Raw genomic sequence first — 19757 nt, 5'->3', positions numbered from 1 at the left:
ATTTTAATTCTATTGAAAATCATTTGAAGCTCTCTCTTGTGTTCATCAATCTTCTTCACTGTGTTCTTATTGATTTCTACTGTGGTTGATTCTTATCATTTCTGCTGCATTAACACTGTCAAACAGATCATCCAAGTAAGTAATTTATACCAAGAAACCGAGTTAATCGATCCTAGAGGTTCATTTTGCCTCGTCTCAATTGTGGCACAGTCGCCTTGGTCACCCAGCTGACCAAGTGCTTCAAGTTTTGAAAGAAAGACTTAATATTAGTAGTGAAAGTTGTGGCCCATGTGAAATTTTCCATAAGGCAAAACATACACGAGAAAAGTTTAGCACTAGCACACAAATCCAAAAGTCTTGGTGAACTTGTTCATCTAGATGTATGGGTCCATACCATGTCCAAAGTAAAGAAGGATACAATTTTTTCCTAACCATTATCGATGACTTTACTCGTGTTGTTTAGGTCTATCTCTTAAAAGGAAAATATGAGGTCAGTGAGTACATTGAATTTTTTGCAATCTTCTGTATACTCAGTTTGGACAGTTTGTTAAAATCTTTAGAAGTGATAATGGAACTGGGTTTACTAATCAAAAGTTAAGTGAGTTTTTTGAATCTAAAGGAATCATTCATCAAACCTCCTGTGTCTATACACCTCAGTGGAATGGGGTTGTGGAACGTAAACATAGACACTTACTTAACGTTGCTAGGGCTCTCATGTTTCAGGCTGGAGTCCCGCTCAATATGTGGAGTGAGTGTATCTTAACTACCACATATCTATAAATAGAACTCCAACCTTTGTCCTAAATGGTAAGAGTCCCTATGATCTTGTATATGGTTTTCAGCCAGTCCTTACTCATATCAGAAATTTTGGATGTCTCTGTTTTGCTTATATACCCACAATCACAGATAAGTTTTATCCTAAATGTGAAAAATGTGTTATGTTGGGTTATGCCAATTCAAAAAAGGGTTTTAGACTTTACAATGTGGATACCAAGAAATTTATTTTTTCCCGATATGTCAAATTTTATGAAAGTGTTTTTCCTTTTAAGATGAGTAACGACAAGACTGGTCATGTTAATACTGAAGAAGTTAATAGTCTTAATTTCTTTGATATTGTGTCTTGTTCTTCTAATGATTTTGATGTTGTGGGACCCAATGATGAGAATAGAGGACCGGTTGTTGATGAAAATAATTGTTAATCTGATCCTAGATATAGTAACTGTAGTGAGCTAGGTAGCCTATCTAGGGCCGACAATAGGCAGTCACTAGGCAGCTCTGAGGTTCAAAGTAGTCAAGGTCTTCCTCGGGAAGGTGATCTTGATAGAGTTACCAGTTGACAGCCTTTGGGTATCCCTAGAATGGTTGTTAGTCTTCCTCGTGATGCTGTTTCACCAACTAAAGGTGTTACTGACAATAATAATGAAGATTCCTTGGGTCATATCTATGAGGGTATTCATTCCCAAAATCAGTCTATTAGAAGATCGTCTAGACTTATCAACTTTCCTAAAAAATATGATGATTTTGTTGTAGAAGAAAAGGTTAAATATGGCATAGAAGGGGTTGTTAATTATTCTTGTCTCTCCTCTGAATTTTTTTGTTTTCTTTCAAATTTGAATAAGTTTGTCGAACCCAAGTCTTTTAAAGAAACTTATAGTGATCAAAATTGGATAAAGGCTATGAATGAAGAGATGGAAGCTTTACATAGGAATGGAACTTGGTATATTACTTTACCTAAAAATAAAAAAGCAATAGGTTGTAAGTGGGTCTACAAGATTAAATATAAGTCGACTGGAGAAATAGAAAGATATAAGGCTAGGTTAGTGGCTAAAGGTTATAGTCAGATAGAAGGATTTGACTATGAAGAGACCTTCTCACCAGTGGTCAAAATGGTCATTGTCAGGGGTATTATTATCTTAGTTGTTCAATTTAATTGGCCTTTGTATCAACTAGATGTTAATAATGCTTTTCTATATGGTGACTTAGTAGAAGATGTCTATATGACTCTTCTTGAAGGGTACTATAGTTCTAATGATAACCGTGTGTGTAAATTGGTAAAATCTTTATATGGTTTAAACAAGCGCCTCGTCAATGGTATGACTTTCTTCTTGCTTGACTGAAAATGGGTTTGTACAGAGTATTAGTGATTACTCTTTGTTTACCAAACGTGTTAACTCTATGTTTCTTGTTCTTCTTGTTTAAGTGGATGAGATAGTAATTACAGGAAACAGTTCAAATGAAATAAATAGTTTTAAAGAATACTTAAAGAGCAAATTTTTGATCAAAGATTTGGGAAAGTTAAAATTCTTTTTAGGGAATGAAATCCTAGATTGTATTGATGGTGTTGTCCCAAAGAAAATATTGTTTAGAATTATTAAATGATTTTGGATATTTGGGATGTAAACCTTCAAGTACTCCTATGGATATAAATTTAGTTATATCAGATTCTAATAACTCAAAAGATTCTACCTTGTTAGATTGTTCAGGTTATCAAAGATTAATTGGTAGATTGATTTATCTACTTGCAACTAGACCTGATATAGCCTTTGTTGTTCATTGTCTAAGTCAGTTTATGTATGCTCCTAGACAATAACATTTAAATCTTGCTCTTAGAATTCTCAGGTATCTCAAACTTTCTCCCGAAAAAGGAGTTACCTTTACAAGGTTAGAAATATTTAATCTAAATGCTTTTGTAGATGCTGACTAGGGTAAGTGTCTATCTACTAGACGTTCTGTTACAGGTTTCTGTTTATTCTTTGGAAATTCATTGATTTCCTGGAAAGCAAGAAACAAAATACTGTTTCTCGCTCATCCACATAATCTGAATATAGATCAATGGCTTCTGTATCTTGTGAAATTCTCTGGGTTCTTAAAATTCTATCTGATCTAGAAATAAAAGATCTTCTTCCAGTTAATCTGTTTTGTGACAATAAGTCTGCTATTCAAATAGCCAATAATCTCGTTTTTCACGAGCATACTAAGCACATTGAAATAAATATTCATTATATTTGTGAAAAAATTAGTAGAGACGTTTTAAAAATAATAAAAGTTTCTTCTTCTGAACAAAATGCTGATATTTTAACAAAATCCCTTAGTATAAATCATCCCAATTATTTGTACTCAAAGTTAAGGATGATTGATTTATTTAAAGGTCAAGATTGAGGGTGGGTGTTAAAAGATATATATATATATATATATAKAGAGAGAGAGAGAGAGAGAGAGAGACGAGAGAGAGAGAGAGAGAGAAAGAGAGAGAAAGAGAGAGAGAGAGAGAGAGAGAGAGAGAGAGAGGAATGTTCAAATAANTGAAAACCACATTCAACCGATCATAATTTTTCATTTTGTTCGTTTTTTTTTTTGTAATTATGAGAAGTTGATTAATCATTTTTATTGTGGAGGGTGTTAATGATGGATATATATATATATATATATATATTTCAATCTTGACTAACTTAACTCTTGTTTGTCCTTAATTGATAAAATGATAACAGATTGGGGTAGATATTGACAATTGTATAAAGTGCTGCTGTTTGTAAAAGAGGAGGACTGCGCCTCACTTATGGGAAAATATGGAGGGTAACGGAGTCCGTGTACTGAAACTTCAAAGGGAAAAGCTAGCGTATTGGAAACTTATATAATAAACTTATATAAACTTGTTTATTCTTTGGTATTTTTTTCTCTTAATCTCAACCAAAGAGAGCTATGATTTAGGAAGTAATGGTCTGGACTCATCGCTAAGACCATATCTGCTATGAAATGTTGGTTTGGAGATTAATTTCTCCTTTTTTTGCAGGAAAAAAGACCAGAAAAAGTAACAACAACTGCTTTCATAGCATTGTACAAAGGTAAGGGTTTGTGTTCAAGTTTGTTTTGTTCTTCAAGTGTTGCACAAAAGTGTTGAGGAAGCTTAAAAACCCCATGCAGTTCTACACATGAATTAGATGAAAATTTTATTATCTCATTACATTTGCATAAAAATTAACACTACTTATTCTGTTTTGGACAAAATATAATGAAGTTAAACTTAGTTTTTATTTAGTGTAAGAGAAATTTTTCTCTTTTTTTATGTTATATATATATATATATATATAGGTGAATTATTATACAACATTTTACATTTGTACAACCAAGACAACTCAATTTCAACCGTCCATTTAATTTGATGAATATGTGATTTCATAAAAGTTTTGATTGTTTTCTAATATAAAATATTGATCATAATTAATGAACTCTAGTCATCTTCTATAAATATTCAAATCATAATAAATAAACTCTCATCATTTCCATAAATATCTCAATTGATTGGGTTGCATTGGTTGTACAAATGAACACGGTTGCATTTGAAATATATATACCCTATATATATATCATAGACTTGAGATCATGTGAGACCAAAGGTTTTTCGTGAGATCCGTAAGACCAATTCTCAACCCTATATATATATATATAGGGGTTGGTTCAAATACTAACGAAGATTTTTGTGTTAACTTTGTTAACCAAGCTCAACCAATCATATTCCATCTTTTCTGTAGGTTCACATATAACTCATATATTAATAACAAGGGTAATTAAGTAATTTGTCAATTATGTAACTCTCAAATCATTAATTGGGAGTTACAAATCTAAAAATCTCAATAATTGATGATTATGTAATATTGATATTTTTTATACGTGTTCATGTTTAGTAATTTTGATTTATTCTATCCATAATGATATTGATTTTGTAATTGTTAAAGAATTTCCGATTGTAAAGATTTCGATATCGTCYGAGTAATATGGATAAACCTATTTGAAAACAGATCGACAACAATGAGAATGAAAAGGTTAAAATCGTTTACAACTACAATCAGAATTCGAATTCATATGTAATTGTTAAAGAATTGTTCAAAAGTGTTCATATTGTGTTCATATGTACACTAGCTGCATATCTCAACATTGGCTTGTTCCTGAAATGTGTTCATAATAAAGGAACTATTGTTCACAAACTGTTCATATTATTGTTCATATGTACACTAGCTGCATATCTCAACATTGGCTTGCTCCTGAGGGTGCGTTTGATGCGCAGACAGGACAGGACAGCTGTTCAGCGTTTGGTAAGACATGACATGACAAGACAGAACTGGTTAAAATGACTAATTTACTCCCAGTGAGCTGTTTAGTGTTTTTTCAATAAATAATAGATATAAATGTTTACAAATACTATTTAAAAATACTAAAAAAATTCCAAAATCAATCTTAATTAAAAACTCACATTCATAAATCAAAAGATTTAAACATCATATTCACCAACAAAAATTATAATGTTTACCAAAACATCTAAACACAAAAGATCAAATGTTTACAATTGTGTACCAAAAGACTTAARCACAAAAGATCCAATGTTTACCAACCAACATCACATGTCTAACTTTTTTAAGATGGTCGTCACAAATTTTGGCTTCAAAGTAGCATTAATGTTATTCCATAAGCGTAGTTGAATCGGGTTATCGGCAAAATACATGCTAATAGCAATAACTTGATCATCATCAAAACCCATGTTGTTTAACTCATCGGGCATAGTTTGTAAGCCCGGAGTACCAACAACCGATACCAACTTACCCATTTCCTCGGATAATGAATTCAACCCCTTCTCAATCAGCTTGATTGCATCTTCAGAAACATCCGTTTTTCTCTTTTTTTTGAGATGATGCTTCTACGTCTTGTGGAATGGATGATGCAGAAGCGCCATTAGAAGGAGTAGTAAAAGGCTCGTTCAATTCCTCAATATCAGCCCCGACTTCACTTTCAAGATTTATGTGCTCCAATGCATCAGCGGCAGATTCCGCCATCGATCCTGTGGCTCGATCTTTTCCAAATATTGTCTTCAGTCGCTCATATTGAGGAAACGGCTTGTTGGCAATATAATTTTTGCTTGGATGTTTCTATAAAAAAAATGCATAAATATGTATAACGTTAATCTCTATCCAAATGAAATTAAGTATGAAATATTAACATAAAAAATATAAGTGTTACCTTTAAGTATTCTTCTAAAACTTGAGCATCCACCGTTACGCATTGATGCGCATCATTCCAACCAAACCACTTGTATTCAGCATGTCATAAGCTGCTGAATACTTATTCTTGAGCCGCTTCATTTTGTTCTGGATGTGTTTTGATGTTATATTAAGGCCCGGAATCTTTTCACGCATCTTTAACATGATTTGCTCATACGTGCCGGTCCTAAAACACCCATTATCACTCCTACCACCGGCGGCTACAATCTCTTGTAGAATGCTAATCAGTGCATCCTCTTCTTGGATACTCCAATTACGTCTATCCGCCATCTTAGAAATTCCAAAATTAACATTACGATAACATTTTAAAATTCAACATTAGCAACAAATAATACATTACGATAACATTTTAAAATTCAACNAAATTCAACATTAGCAACAAATAATACATTACGATAACATTTTAAAATTCAACATTAGCAACAAAATAATACATTACGATAACATTTTAAAATTCTACATTAAAAAAAATAATACAATACATTGAGTAAATTCATTTACTTGACATCCACGACTCAAACATCTCTTGGGCTACGTCATCTCTCCATTGAGTCCACTCATTGCTCGATTCAACAACATCAATAGATTCAACATCATCGTTGGATTCCACTTGCTCTTCCCCTATAGGCATATCTTCTAGTGTGAGTGTCGTGTTTTCTTCCTGATCAAGAACCATGTACATCCTAATAAAATTATGTAGCAAAGCACATGCTATGACCATCCTTCCTTGAAGTTTTATTGGATAGAAAGAAGGACTTCGTAATATGGCCCAACGTTTCTTCAAAATAYYRAAAYACCTTTCTATGATATTCCTAGCTTGTGAGTGTTTCATGTTAAAATATTCTTCCTTATTTGAAGGTGTATAACCAATGTGTTCCCGTTCTCGTAAATGATACCTAGTACCTCTATATGGTGCCAAAAATCCGTTACCAATGACATATCCTGCATCAGCCAAATAGTAATTACCCATTGGGACTTTTAAACCATTATTCTGTGTAACCGCATCTCGTAGTACCCTAGAATCGGTAGCTGAACCTTCCCAACCGGATAAAACATAAATGAAATTCATGTCCCGAGTGCATGCACCTAATACATTAATCGCAATATGACCCTTTCTTGTTTGGTATCGTGGTTTATCGGACTCAGGTACAGTCACTTCAATGTATGTTCCATCTATTGCTCCTAAACAACCCTATAAAGAAAAAAACTTGGTTTTAGCTAAATGGTATAATTTTTATATCATAAGTAATGAGAGAAGTTAACAAGCATTACCTTAAACCATTTCCATCTTCTGTCGGTACAATCATCCTCTACCGGAGTTGGTTTGCTAAACAAAATGTCTTGCACTCGCAACAAAGCACTTAAAACTCGATGAACATACCTACTAATTGTTTCCCTCGACCTATAAAATCTAACTTGAAGACATCTATTTTTGGTGTGATGTGCTAAAATGTTAACAAATGTAGCAACTTGTTCTTCAATTGTCACGTTACCATCATCTAATAGTTCACCACGTGTTTTTAGCAACTCACACAAAAGAGCAAATGCATTCCTATCCATTCGCAACTCATTTACACATATAATGTCACTTTCACGTGGGATGCGTTGGATTTCTATCGATCTAATTTGCAATCTAGTGAATGTTCTTTGTCTTAAAGTTCTCCTCCTATCATCTCTTTGTTCATGTTCAATTAACCAATTTGCAAAGTTGACCAAAAGTATGAGCAAGTTGATGTAAGCTTTCAACACTTTAACAACTACAAGTAGATGGTTCCGATCCATTCTACATAAAAAATATGAGATGTAGTCACTATAAAATGTTCCAACTTATTATTATGCAACAATTATAGATAAGGATATGGCAAGAATATGCTCAAGTGCAACAATCAAAAATATGTTCAAAATATATTCAAGAATATTGTTGTAATTTGGTGTTGAAATGCAGAACAGTACATACAATAGTCAATAGTCTCTCTTTATGTTTTTGTGTTCACAATCTTCTGATTTTCTGTTATTACTTGTGATTGTGGATTATGGCATAGTGAATAGCTTCATAAACCATGATATTTTGGGTCACCCACAGAAGGGCATAGTTACAAAAAACAAAAACAATGAAAGCGATAAGTTAAACAGCCAATTTAGCACTACAAACAGCCGATATTTTGGGATTGCTTGATTAAACAGCCAATTCAAGCAAAGCAAACCCTAAATCGATTCAAACATAGCAACCCCAAATAGCGATTCAGATATAGCAAACCCTAAATCGTTCCAAACATACCAAACAGCTGATTTAGGGCAATAGAGCAAACATAGGGCAATCGTGTACCTGATGAAGGAGAAGGTAGGGTGTGATGGAATGGAACTCGTCGAGATTGGGCAATAAAGCAAACAGCGGAATGTGTGTATGGAACTCGTCGAGATGAAATCAGGCGGACTGTCGAACTGCCATCGCCGGTCGCCGGTCGCCGATTGATGAAGGAGAGGTAGGGTAGGATGGAATTGAGGAGCGATGGAATGGAGGACCGACGGGGAAGGATGCACGAGATGAAGTGAGGGTAGATTAGTAAAAAAAACCTTGTTCTACTTAGTTATAGGGGGATAAGGGTGAACACCCGTGTCCCACCCTTGTTCAGGTTAATTCCACTTAGTTCCACTTAATAACACACCATACATGGGACAAGTGTGTCCTGTCCTGTCCCGTCCCACCCTGTTCCACGCACCAAACGCACCCTGAATGTGTTCATAATGAAGGAACTATTGTTCACAAAGTGTTCATATTGTGTTCATACCTGTTTTTTTATTTATTTACTTTCCTGTAACAACTATTCTTATTATATTCATTTTGTGTTCATAAATGCTATACAGTCCAAGTTCATATATATGTCAATTTTTGTTCGTATTTGACACAATGGTTCATATATATATATATATATATATATATATGTGTGTGTGTGTGTGTGTGTGTGTTCATATGGTTCTTACATTAACAAAAATAAATTAATAAAAATAATGAGATTTTTTGATTTTGTAACTCCCAATTAATAATATGGGAGTTACATAAAAAAGAAAATTACCTAAATACTCTTTTCCCCTTTGTTCACATATGTTCTTTGAAATTGTAAATTTAAAAATTTAATTTTTTATCATGATTAATCACAACCCTTTATTGTAAAAATCAATGGTCAAGATTGATTAACAAAGTTAACACAAATATCTTGGTTAGTATTTGAACCAAGCGCTCTCTCTCTCTCTCTCTCTCTCTCTCTATATATATATATATATATATTACCTATTAAATGGGTTTCAGCTACATTGCATCATTGTGGATTTAAGAGAGTTCTTGATTTGATGAGTTAGCGTCCAAAAAAGAGATTCTAAGAACCTTGATTGGAGATGCTCTAAATGCATGGACATGGACATACACAATGCTCATATTTATGGAAACAAGAAGAGAGAAGAGCAACGCTGAAACATATCACTAAATTCCACCATAATTAAAGATTTGGAGCCAAATGGAGGAAGATGACCATATGATCCATCGAGGAAGACTTGAGCTATAGGCCGTGGGTGGTTGACAGGGCCCTGAGATTTTGGATGCCCACGGCGGAAAGTCAAAAAAATGCCCCTTATACGTGTAAATAAAAACCAAAATAAACTATTTGAAGGGTTTTGGAACCTAGTCAATGTAACAAAAAAGTGCCCCTTAAATATAACAAAAATGATGCAACGGGGGGGACATAAACCAAAACCTCGTGTAACAAAAGATAAAGTACATCACCATTCACCTAAAACAATGTCTTGCGTTTTTTGAAGCAAAAATATCTATCACTTTGTCATAACTAATATTAGCTAAAAACTTACTCTCAATACTCAAGATTGCTAACTCGTTCAAGCTTTCTTGACTCATGGTAGACCGTAGATTTGACTTCAACAACTTTAACTTTGAAAAGCTTATTTCTGCAGATGCTACGGTCAACGTTACGGTCAATAATATCATGTAAGCAAGCAAGACATGTGGAAACATGTGCATTTTCTTTGCGAACTCCATAATTTATATCGATGTCCAAGGATTTCCACTTTTACATGCCTCTTCTGGTAGCATTCCCTGCAAAAYTTGTAACTCCATAAACAAATATTCGCCATCAATATCAGAATCATTACCATTTGTTAAAGCAAGTTYAAGGTTCAAACAACATTTTTTTAACTCGTCATCATGTAAAGTAACCAAATTTCGCCCATCAAACAAGAAGCCAAACATAGATTCAAATTCTTGCATTTGTTCAAATCTAGTTCATAACTGCAAAAGAGCCATATCAACTAAAACAAGAAAATAATCAAACAAGAAGCCAAACATAGATTGTTGTGCTCTCTCCGTATTTGGAATTTCATCAAATTGTTTTTTCCTTGAGAAAAAACGTTTTACAGCAAACTCAGGTTCAATTCCAATATTACTTGCAATCTCTTTAGCTTCACGAATGGCACATGTAAACCCACTTTCCCTATATTTTTCAAAATATTCAACTAATCCCTTTAGATTTTGTATTGCAACATCAAGAAGCATATCTTTAGACTGTAACTTCTTGCTAACTAAATTAATTCTATACAGAATTTCATGTCAAATAACCAAACTTACAATAAACTCAAAACTTGAAAGCTCACCCTTAACCAAAGACTCGGCTTCCCTACACACTCTTCCATCCTCACTTACTTGAGCCAATTGTACTGAAGCATCTCTAATTTGGCCAACTTGAGTTTTGATAGCTTTAACACTTTCAATATGACTTTCCCATCGAGTAGCAGATAAAGATTTCAAAGTCAAATCATCAATATATTCTAATAAAACAGTCCATCTCTTTGTAGAATTAGAAAAGACATTGTATATGGCTTGACAAGTACCAAAAAAGGTTTTTGCTTTGTGACAAGAATTTGTCATATCACATAAAACTAAATTAAGACTATGACAACCACATGGCATATAAAAGGCTCTAGGATTTATATCAAATAATCTTTTTTGCACACGTTGATGTTTCCCTTTCATATTAGAGCCATTATCATACCCTTGTCCCCGCACATAATTGATATCCGAATCAAGTGATTTCAAAACATCTTGTAATACATTAAAAAGTCCTAAACCAGATGTATCTTCTACCACCAAAAACTCTAAAAAGAACTCTTCTACTTGTATAGGAGAGCTAGACACGTCAACACATCTTAAAATCAAAGTCATTTGTTCTTGATGACTTGCATCCATAGTACAATCAAGAATAACTGAAAAATATTTTTGTCTCTTTGATCTTTTTAATGATTGCACTCTTAACATTAGATGCCAACATGTCAATAAGTTCATCAAGAATTTTGTGGCTAAGATAATGATAATGAGTTTTTTTTTCTTTAATACGCTGAAAGTGTTGTTTCATAACCGGATCAAACTCAGTAATCATTTCAATTAAGCCGAAGAAGTTACCATTAGATTCTTCAAAAAGTTTTTCATTTTTCCCACGAAAAGCTATATTATTCTTTGCTAGACATTTAACAACAGCAATAATTCTAACCAAAACTTCTTTCCAATGATCAGTATCCTTTTTTATYAAATCTTGTAGGTCTTTATCAAGTGTTTCATTTTTACTCAATCTCAATCGCAATTCGGACCAAATTCCCAAGCTAGTCATATGCTCAATGCTATTTTCATGAGCGTTTAATCGTTGACCAAGATGTTTCCAATCACTTAATCCAACACTTGCTAATTGGCTTTCTGACTGGCCTTCTTTGAAAAGTTTGCAACAAAAACAAAAGACTTTATCTAGCTCTTTTGAATAAACTAACCACTTTCTATCATGACAATCACCATAGCGTAACTTACGAACTTAAAATTCATCAGAGAAGTGTCTACATGTATTATCTCTAGGGAAATTGATGTTAGTTTTCCTAATAGGCCATTTTTCAACAAACAAATCTTTCATTTTAGAATTTAGCATATCTCAAATTCTTGGATCAAATATATTCAAACGAACATCACTAGAAGCATTTGTATCACAAGCATTTTCATCATCGCAAGCACAAACATTTTCATCACTAACATTTTCATYTRCATCAAAAGCATTTGTATCACAAGCATTTTCATTTTTATCACTAGTATTTTCATCACAAACATTTGCATCAYAAGTAATTTCATTTTTATCACTACCATTTGCATTACAAGCATTTTCATTTTTATCACTAGCATTTTTAGAAACATTTGGTTGTCTAACAATAAATTTATTTAGAGATCCTTGCAAAGATTGAGCAATTTCTTCTTGCCTTTTTTTTTCTTTTCCTATTTTGAGCACCCGATGGTTGTGATCGAGGCAACATAACTTAAGTTGTTAAATTGTTAAACAAATATACGATATAAAGAATAGAAAAATAACACCTGGATTTGGTACTTCGTGGTTTGTGTTGTAAAATTGCCAAGAAAGTGGAACTGTTAAGCAACCTGGACAAATTGATAAACGAGAAAACATAAGCATCTGTAAAACAGTAAAACAGTCCTAACCCTAAGTTAAAGTATTAAACATAAGATTAAGCATCTGTAAAGTTAAAACATTAACAAATGGTTGTCACTTGTTTCTAAATTCTAATTTTGTGGTTTCACTAGTTTGTAACAAGTGAAACAAAATTCATCAGTGAGTCAAACAAATTAAAATAGTCCAACAAAGCAAGTCAGTAAGTCACCACTCACCAATTTCACAGAATCACATCTAATCTAGTTTCATAACTTCATTATTAGGTTTCCAATCAAACAAAATTAAAAACTTAAAAAATAAAATAAGTAATATAATAGTTAAATTTCATAGAATCACCCTAACTCCCTAAGTAACTAAGTTAAAGAATAAAGACTTAAATAGTTAAATGTTAAATGAATCCCTAACCTCAAGTCAACACAAGTCAGTGGTCGCATTCACAAAGAGAGAGGGGCAGAGGGCGAAGGGCGATGGGCGACGGGGCGAGGTGGCGATTGGCGAAGCCGCGAAGAGAAGAGCCGCTGAGGCCGGAGAGGCAGAGAGCGAGAGTGGGAGCCGGGAGGCAGTCAGGCTCAGGCAGAGAGGCGAGAGCGATAGCGACCGACGACGAGAGCGAGAGCGATTTCGATTTCTATTGACTATAGTCTATTCAGAGTGAACGAGTCCACAGAATGAAGCGAGAGTCGAGATGGACTGGTAAATCTAACGGACTAAGGTAGTAGGCTAACGGTAACATTTTTAGGCCCAAGTAAAAACTGAACCTATATACATATACATTGGGCTTTTGGATTTTTGATGCCCTTGGGCTTTATGCTGCCCTGGGTCGTCGCCCCTTGGGCCTATGCCCAGGGCCGGCCCTGGTGGTTGAACTCGATGACCGTGCAGTCCGTTAATTGGCTAACATTTCTAGTAAAAGAGTTCGTCTAGGCAATCAACGGAGGACTCAAACTACAGATTGTAGGTGGTTGAACTTGATGACTGTATGATCCATAGTTGAGGCTCGTTAACGTTGATTGAGGCTTACTTATAGGTTCGCCATATTTGATAGATACAGGTCTCCCCCATCACCAAATAGTGTTATTCTCGGATATAATATTATCCTAGTTTTCAACGTTGTTTTCAAGTATCGAATTCTTCTAATATTTGTGGTTTTGGAACCTTATTTCCCATTTTTGGGGCATTTTGAAATAGAGTTTTTATCCGTGATTAAAATAAATAGATCTTAAACCTTATATACGTCTAGAGTGAGTGTTGGGTTTTAAATTTATATTAATGTGCATTTTGATTTAGAGGTTTCATCACGAAAACAATGGGTTTTGGAAAGAAGTTGCTTTTACAATAAATACATTTCATTCGAGAAATCATGTTTTAAATAAGAAATATTTCAGTTGTATTGTTTTATATTTATGATGAAAACTGCTTTAACTCACTAGACGTTAAGCCTAACATTTTTATTTGTCGGCATGTGCATCAGATCCTCGTCAGGGTTTGATACTAGCGACACTGCGATGAGTTGAATGTTAGATAAATTTACGAGAATGATTTAGCTATTCGGTGACATCTTCCACATTTGAAGATATCAACCATTATTGGGTTTTAGTAACACCCGACCTTAACCTAGTCTTTATGTAAGGTTTGGTTTATCATTTGTTGATGTTAAATCTAGTATTGCTATTCAAGATAGTTGAAGTTTTGATATATAAAAAATGATTTATCATTTATTTGTTGTATTATTGTAAATTTTAAATTAATCATTTATTCCAAGATTTGAACGTGTTACAAAAATCTTTATTACACTAAATAGAAACTAAACCAATCTCCGTTACACTTTGACTTATTTTGTCCTTCTGTTTTTTAGTACACTTCTTATAAGGACAATGTTCTTTTCACAATCATACCATTAACTTGCTTTTTGTATGTTTTCACATTATATACGGTATAAAACCTGACCTAACTTTTTTTTATTTTATTTTTGGTAAACTAATCCAACTATTTGAATTGTACATTCTGCTGCATTACATAGTCACACAACTATATTATTTTAGAATAATTGATCAGAAATTTCTTATTATTTAAATTGCTAAAATAAAAAAGACTTATTTCTTATAATATAACTAAAAAGGTATTCGCGTAATGCAGCGAGATACGTTTTGATTTTAATATTTCATTTTATTCTTTATTTCAGTCGATGTTGTAATATGGTCTTATGTGATTTTGAAAAAACGATGATGTTTTTATTTTTTTTAATAAAATATAAATTTGAAGATATCATAAAAACTTGACAAAAATATATCGATATTAGTATCAAATTAACTATTTAAAATCCTCATTTTTTGTGTAATTTTTAATTCAAAATTTTTATTATAATTTAATTTAGGTTCAATAACGAAGTAATTTATATCTGGTTTAATAATATAATTTTCTTATAATGATAATGATTAATTATTTTGTTAGAATCTGATAATTATTCTAATTATATTTTAAAATGAGATGTTTATCTTCTATTTGATTATGATTATCCGTAGTTAGTTACACGAATTCAAATATGAAGCTTTAATAAGTTGTACTTGTGCATAATTTACTTGTAATCTTGAATTTTAAGTAATATGCATCAACATATGGTACTTCATGCATAAAAAATAGTTTTTAAGAGTTTTTGTCAAATGTTTTATAATATAGTATAGATTACTAAATTAAATTAGGACATTAATTAATAACATTAAGATATATAATAAAAATTAAAATAACAATATATAAATGTAAAATTAAAAAACAAAGGAAGAGAGAATCACTATTTTTATATTATTATAAATAATAAATATTAAAAAAAAGAAAGAGGAAATAGGTTTGTAGGGGTTGAAGAAGCAAAATGGGGATGGATATACAACCAATACATTTTGGTCCTCACTCTTCACATAGCATCATCATCATAATCATAATCATAATCATATGAATTCAAATTTCAGCCATCTTTGTCTGAATTTCCAACTGCAAAGCTGAATTGGGAAGGGGGTGTTGAAGGATTAGGATCCTTTATTGTATATACTGCAAATGGCCACCAAACATGAAAAATAGAATTATTGTTTAATAACTAATTTTGAAGATTGTTATCACATAAATAGTTTGTTCAACTAACTCTATTGACACCAAACAGTCACTATTATGGGATGATTCACAATCGAACAAGATACTCTGTCATCCCGATGCTTTGAGCAGATCATAGACGGATGTTAATAGTTCCAAAATAGTCGTTCGATGACATGATGCCCAACTCGAGTCAACACAGCTTTTCCCTTTCCGATTCTTTGTTATCATCCCTTCAATCAACACCTACATCAAAACAAATGAGAACCAATCTCCACCATTCATCGACAAATCTAGCAGAGACCAACTTACCAGCTGTGCTACATCCGGCTTCTTGAACTGGATCTTTCTTGTCCTCTGAAGTCTGGCATCATCATCACATGTGAATTTTGATTAACTTGATGAATAATAGGCTTAGCTACTCTGTTCAATACCATAACTATAACTTGAAAAAGTATATCTTTAGTCAAAAGAAATGGGTAGTACCTGACTAGATGTTTGTGGGTTCTTATCCTTTGAGGTTGAAGCTAGATGTGGAATTTCCACTTGTGCCCTCGTCTGTCGTACAGCAGGATTCATAGGAAATCCTGGCATAGGTGGTTGAGAGATTAACATCGGCATTCCTTGCCCATATACCTGAAAGCTAGATCTAGGAATCCCTTGACAACTACCGAGTCCAGAAACAGGCGGTGAAGGAACAGGGTGTCGCGACCCAAGTGTAGTTGGAGGGAATGGAAACATATGTGGAGGTCCACCGTTCATCTCCGCCATTCCCATTCCATAACCCATTCCCATTCCCATTCCCATACCAATTCCCATGGGGGAGAAATGAGCCGGATGCATATGTTGCATTCCGGTTGGGAACATCATTGATGGCATACATAATCCAGTTCCCATTGACATAATCTGCAATGGAACATGTATCCAGGGAGTAAATATAATACCATCACAAATCAGATAATTAAATAAAATGTACAAACATTATACCTGTACTTGAAGTTGAAGTGTCTTCAAATACTCGATTGCCTCATCAAGCATCGATGCTTTATCCACCTTGTGATTCAAATACCACAAAAAATCTTTGTTATAATGACGTTTAAGTTTGAGTATTCGTTGGATGCTCAAAATCAAGGAAATTTAGATGGGTTCAAGAATGGGATCCATAAGAGGAGATTACATGGTGTACCTTGTTGCAATTTGGTATGAGTTCTTGCAGTGCACGCATCTTTTCATTTATCCGATCCCTTCGCCTCTGTTTCAAAGTTACAAATGACAATTCTTACGATGAAATTTATAGAAACAATGATCTTAAGGGGTTAGCATAGTGATAACTCGCTACCAATCCTTATGGGTCAACCCTGAGTGGAAGTTCAACCGGTAGTAAGACCTTGGGTTTGCTCCCTAGAGGTCACCGGTTCAAGTCCCCTCAGGGTCACTGGAGGGTTCGCCTGACTGATAACTTCAAGGCCATAAGGGATTAGTTGACGTACACACAAGCTGTGGCTCGGACATCCACGGTTCCCAAACTCCTTATGCCACCTCTGCAATGTGGAGTGGACATATTGCATGAACCCATAGACTAGTTAGGCACAAGGTGCCAGATGCCAAGCCAAACCAAACAGACCCGGTAAATTTAACTCGAAAGTAGACTCTTGGGGGTGAGACGTATGTAGACCTGACCGCTATATGTTTCCGTTAAGACCCCCGGCTTGTGCAAGAGTGTGAACAAACAAGGTGCCAGATACCATGGTTATCAAAACAGAGAACAATGCAATTTGCATTGATAGATGATTTTGCTCACCCTTTCAGACAAATTATGAACTTCAGCAGCTCGACTTCTCTTGGAACCTGAACCTCCTCGAGAAGTAGCCGCTGTTTTGGTGCCCAAAGACTCTTCCTCAATGTCCTAATCAAAAACATTGGTTACAATGAGTACATGAAACAATAACATAAACAAAGTAACGAAAGAACCCAATATCAAAGGCAATCTTTCTTTTAACATACCTGACTCTGGCACTCATAATCCTCTGTATCAATAGATTTTCTTTTAGAATTTTTCGTCAAATCATTGGAAGCTCTCTCGGCACTATTCCCCGAGCAAACAGAAGAGGAAGCACCAACTGGCTCAATGCTCTTTTCAGTTTCTGGGCCTCCTTTAGGTGGATTTGAATCAAGAACCACATTGGGGGACTTTTCATTACCGGTTGTTGCATCTTCCTTGTGATCAGGGCAAGACTTTTCAACACAATGTGGCTCTTCTAATGGCTTACTTGCAAAAGGGTTTGAAGCTACTTTAGCTGAATCCAAACTAGGTTGACTTGGGACCCCAATTTCTTTTTGTGGTCCATGATCCAAACTAGCATGGTGTTCATTGTTCTTCATTATATCCAAACCACATGAAGCGGAATCAGCCAGTAAGCCGCTGTTCTGAAGAAGATTCGCTCTAGCCATAGCAGCTGGTCTTGAGAAATGAGAAAAATTCAACAAGCCAGATGTGGAAGAAGGCGGTAGAGAATCTTGTTTCTGCACCAATTTTTCAGGTCTGCCCGATGAACCTTGAATTTGTACTGGATCTCTATGAATAACATTATGGGGTTTATTTCTACATTTACTGCTACCTATGTCTGAAACTCCTGATCTGACACAAGGATCTGGAATATGCACTTGATCAAGCGACCACGAAAACAAGTGGCTGGTTCTTGAAGAAGAGGAGATTCTAGATGCATTTGATTGGTCTAAACCGACACCATGACGCAAAGAAATGTTATGTGTATTCACATGTGAATCTTTATTACAACAACCTCTCTTATCAATTACATTGAATCCGATATTCACAGGGGGTGGTGGTTCGCTTACTGTAACACCAGATATTTCAGGTAAGAGATCAGAACAGTAGTCATCAAGGGGATAATTCAACCAAGGCACCATATCATCATCTTGATTCAATCCCATTTCGACACAAGTACCCGGCAAGGCTACATCCAACAAACCTTCCTTTTCTTGAAATTTTGGTGTATGGAATTGAAAATTACTAGAAACTGGTGTCTTTCTAGTCTTGCTAGACTGACCCTGCATCATAATCTGACCCTTTTCCCATATCAACTCCACAAACTCATCGTTTGGACTGCAATTATCACAACCCACCAACATCAATTCAAGAAAGCAATCAAGAAAAGCAAAACCCAAACAGATAATCTTTAAGACAACACTTACATATATGAAATATCACTTGCTTTTTGCTGAGGGGATTCATTCTTTCCATTAACAGATCTATAGAACTCTGAGAGTGGCATCTTTGAGTCAAGATCCAAAAGTACTACCACCAATAATTCTCTCAAAATTCATTCACAGCCTTCAAAACCTCTCTTTGTTCTATAACAGCTCCAACCCACTTGATGAAAACACCTGCAAAAATCATTACATACTTTATTTTATGTACATTTTACTGACATATATAATTTAATTTATCTATATCTGGACATGTCTTGAATTGACATTTTTATATTTTTTTTTCCTAATCTGACAAAATATTATCTGTAGCCGCAATAAATGTATGCTTAATTATAATAATCGCTAGTCAAACGAATTCTTTAATGGTGCCCTAAAGAGAAAAGCAAAGCTGAAAGCTCAATCTGATTAGGCTTATTCTAATTACAAAAGTACAAACAAATATACTCTAATCATCAGTCAGTACAAGTAAACAAACCCACAAAAGGAAGTTCAACCATAAGATATTAATTATTAGCTGCTTACAATTCATTATTCAAATCAACCAACAAAAGCCACAATTAATGAATAAAGAAACCAACCAACCTTCGTCAAACAAAATTCGATTAAAATCGATCAGCTGATGCAGCAAGACACTTGTGATTTGACCATCTATCTTTCCCCAATTCTAGGAAGTAGTTAACCCAAATGCATTTTCGCATTAATCCACTGGTTTTCCAGCTTGGAGTGTGTGTCAATTTCTCGAAAATGGTAAAAGCATATAGAGAAAGGGGATGATTGAAGTGAGCAGTAGTAGAAGACGGCGAAAGGCTTGCGGAATATGGAGGTAACCAAGACCATTGTTGAATTTTTTGATGCCGTATATAACCGAAAATAAAATATAATTGTTTGGTAA

The 19757-nt window shown here is 34.2% G+C and overlaps 3 protein-coding genes across 3 annotated transcripts in view; 1 reads left to right on the top strand and 2 right to left on the bottom strand.

Annotated features, from left to right (window-relative positions):
• The window catches only part of LOC112516212, a 2792-nt gene extending 1455 nt beyond the window's left edge, over window positions 1–1337 (top strand). The window contains exon 2 of the mRNA XM_025123234.1: window positions 1211–1337. Within this exon, the coding sequence (XP_024979002.1) occupies window positions 1211–1337 (127 nt within the window). The remainder of the gene's footprint in view (window positions 1–1210) is intronic.
• A 5206-nt stretch (window positions 1338–6543) lies between these two features.
• Window positions 6544–7832, bottom strand: LOC112516211. The gene is made up of 3 exons (XM_025123233.1): window positions 7323–7832; window positions 7137–7242; window positions 6544–6851 (listed from the first exon to the last, which is right to left on the bottom strand). Exons 1-3 carry the CDS (start codon window positions 7830–7832, stop codon window positions 6544–6546), a joined length of 924 nt encoding a protein of 307 aa, XP_024979001.1.
• Window positions 7833–15615: 7783 nt separating this feature from the next.
• LOC112517443 (transcription factor PIF3-like) lies at window positions 15616–19645 on the bottom strand. Its single transcript, XM_025124876.1, has 9 exons — window positions 19448–19645; window positions 18848–19039; window positions 17639–18758; window positions 17436–17540; window positions 16821–16886; window positions 16622–16687; window positions 16121–16540; window positions 15947–15998; window positions 15616–15880 (listed from the first exon to the last, which is right to left on the bottom strand). The coding sequence occupies exons 2-9, from the start codon at window positions 18925–18927 to the stop codon at window positions 15870–15872; spliced, it is 1920 nt and encodes a 639-aa protein (XP_024980644.1). The 5' UTR covers window positions 18928–19039; window positions 19448–19645; the 3' UTR covers window positions 15616–15869.
• Between the last annotated feature and the right edge of the window lie 112 nt (window positions 19646–19757).

Source organism: Cynara cardunculus (genome assembly GCF_001531365.2).
Source record: "Cynara cardunculus var. scolymus isolate 2C chromosome LG 8, CcrdV1, whole genome shotgun sequence".
Classification (NCBI taxonomy): Eukaryota; Viridiplantae; Streptophyta; class Magnoliopsida; order Asterales; family Asteraceae; genus Cynara; species Cynara cardunculus.
Note: the sequence above shows the minus strand (reverse complement) of the source record. Positions and strands in the feature narration are given on the sequence as shown.

Coding starts and splice junctions, on each gene's coding strand:
- LOC112517443 (XM_025124876.1), bottom strand. CDS start 18,927: ATGCCACTCTCAGAGTTCTATAGATCTGTTAATGGAAAGAATGAATCC. Junction 17,541..17,638: donor ATTATGAGTGCCAGAGTCAG/GTATGTTAAAAG, acceptor GTTTTTGATTAG/GACATTGAGGAAGAGTCTTT. Junction 16,688..16,820: donor TCATACCAAATTGCAACAAG/GTACACCATGTA, acceptor TTGAATCACAAG/GTGGATAAAGCATCGATGCT.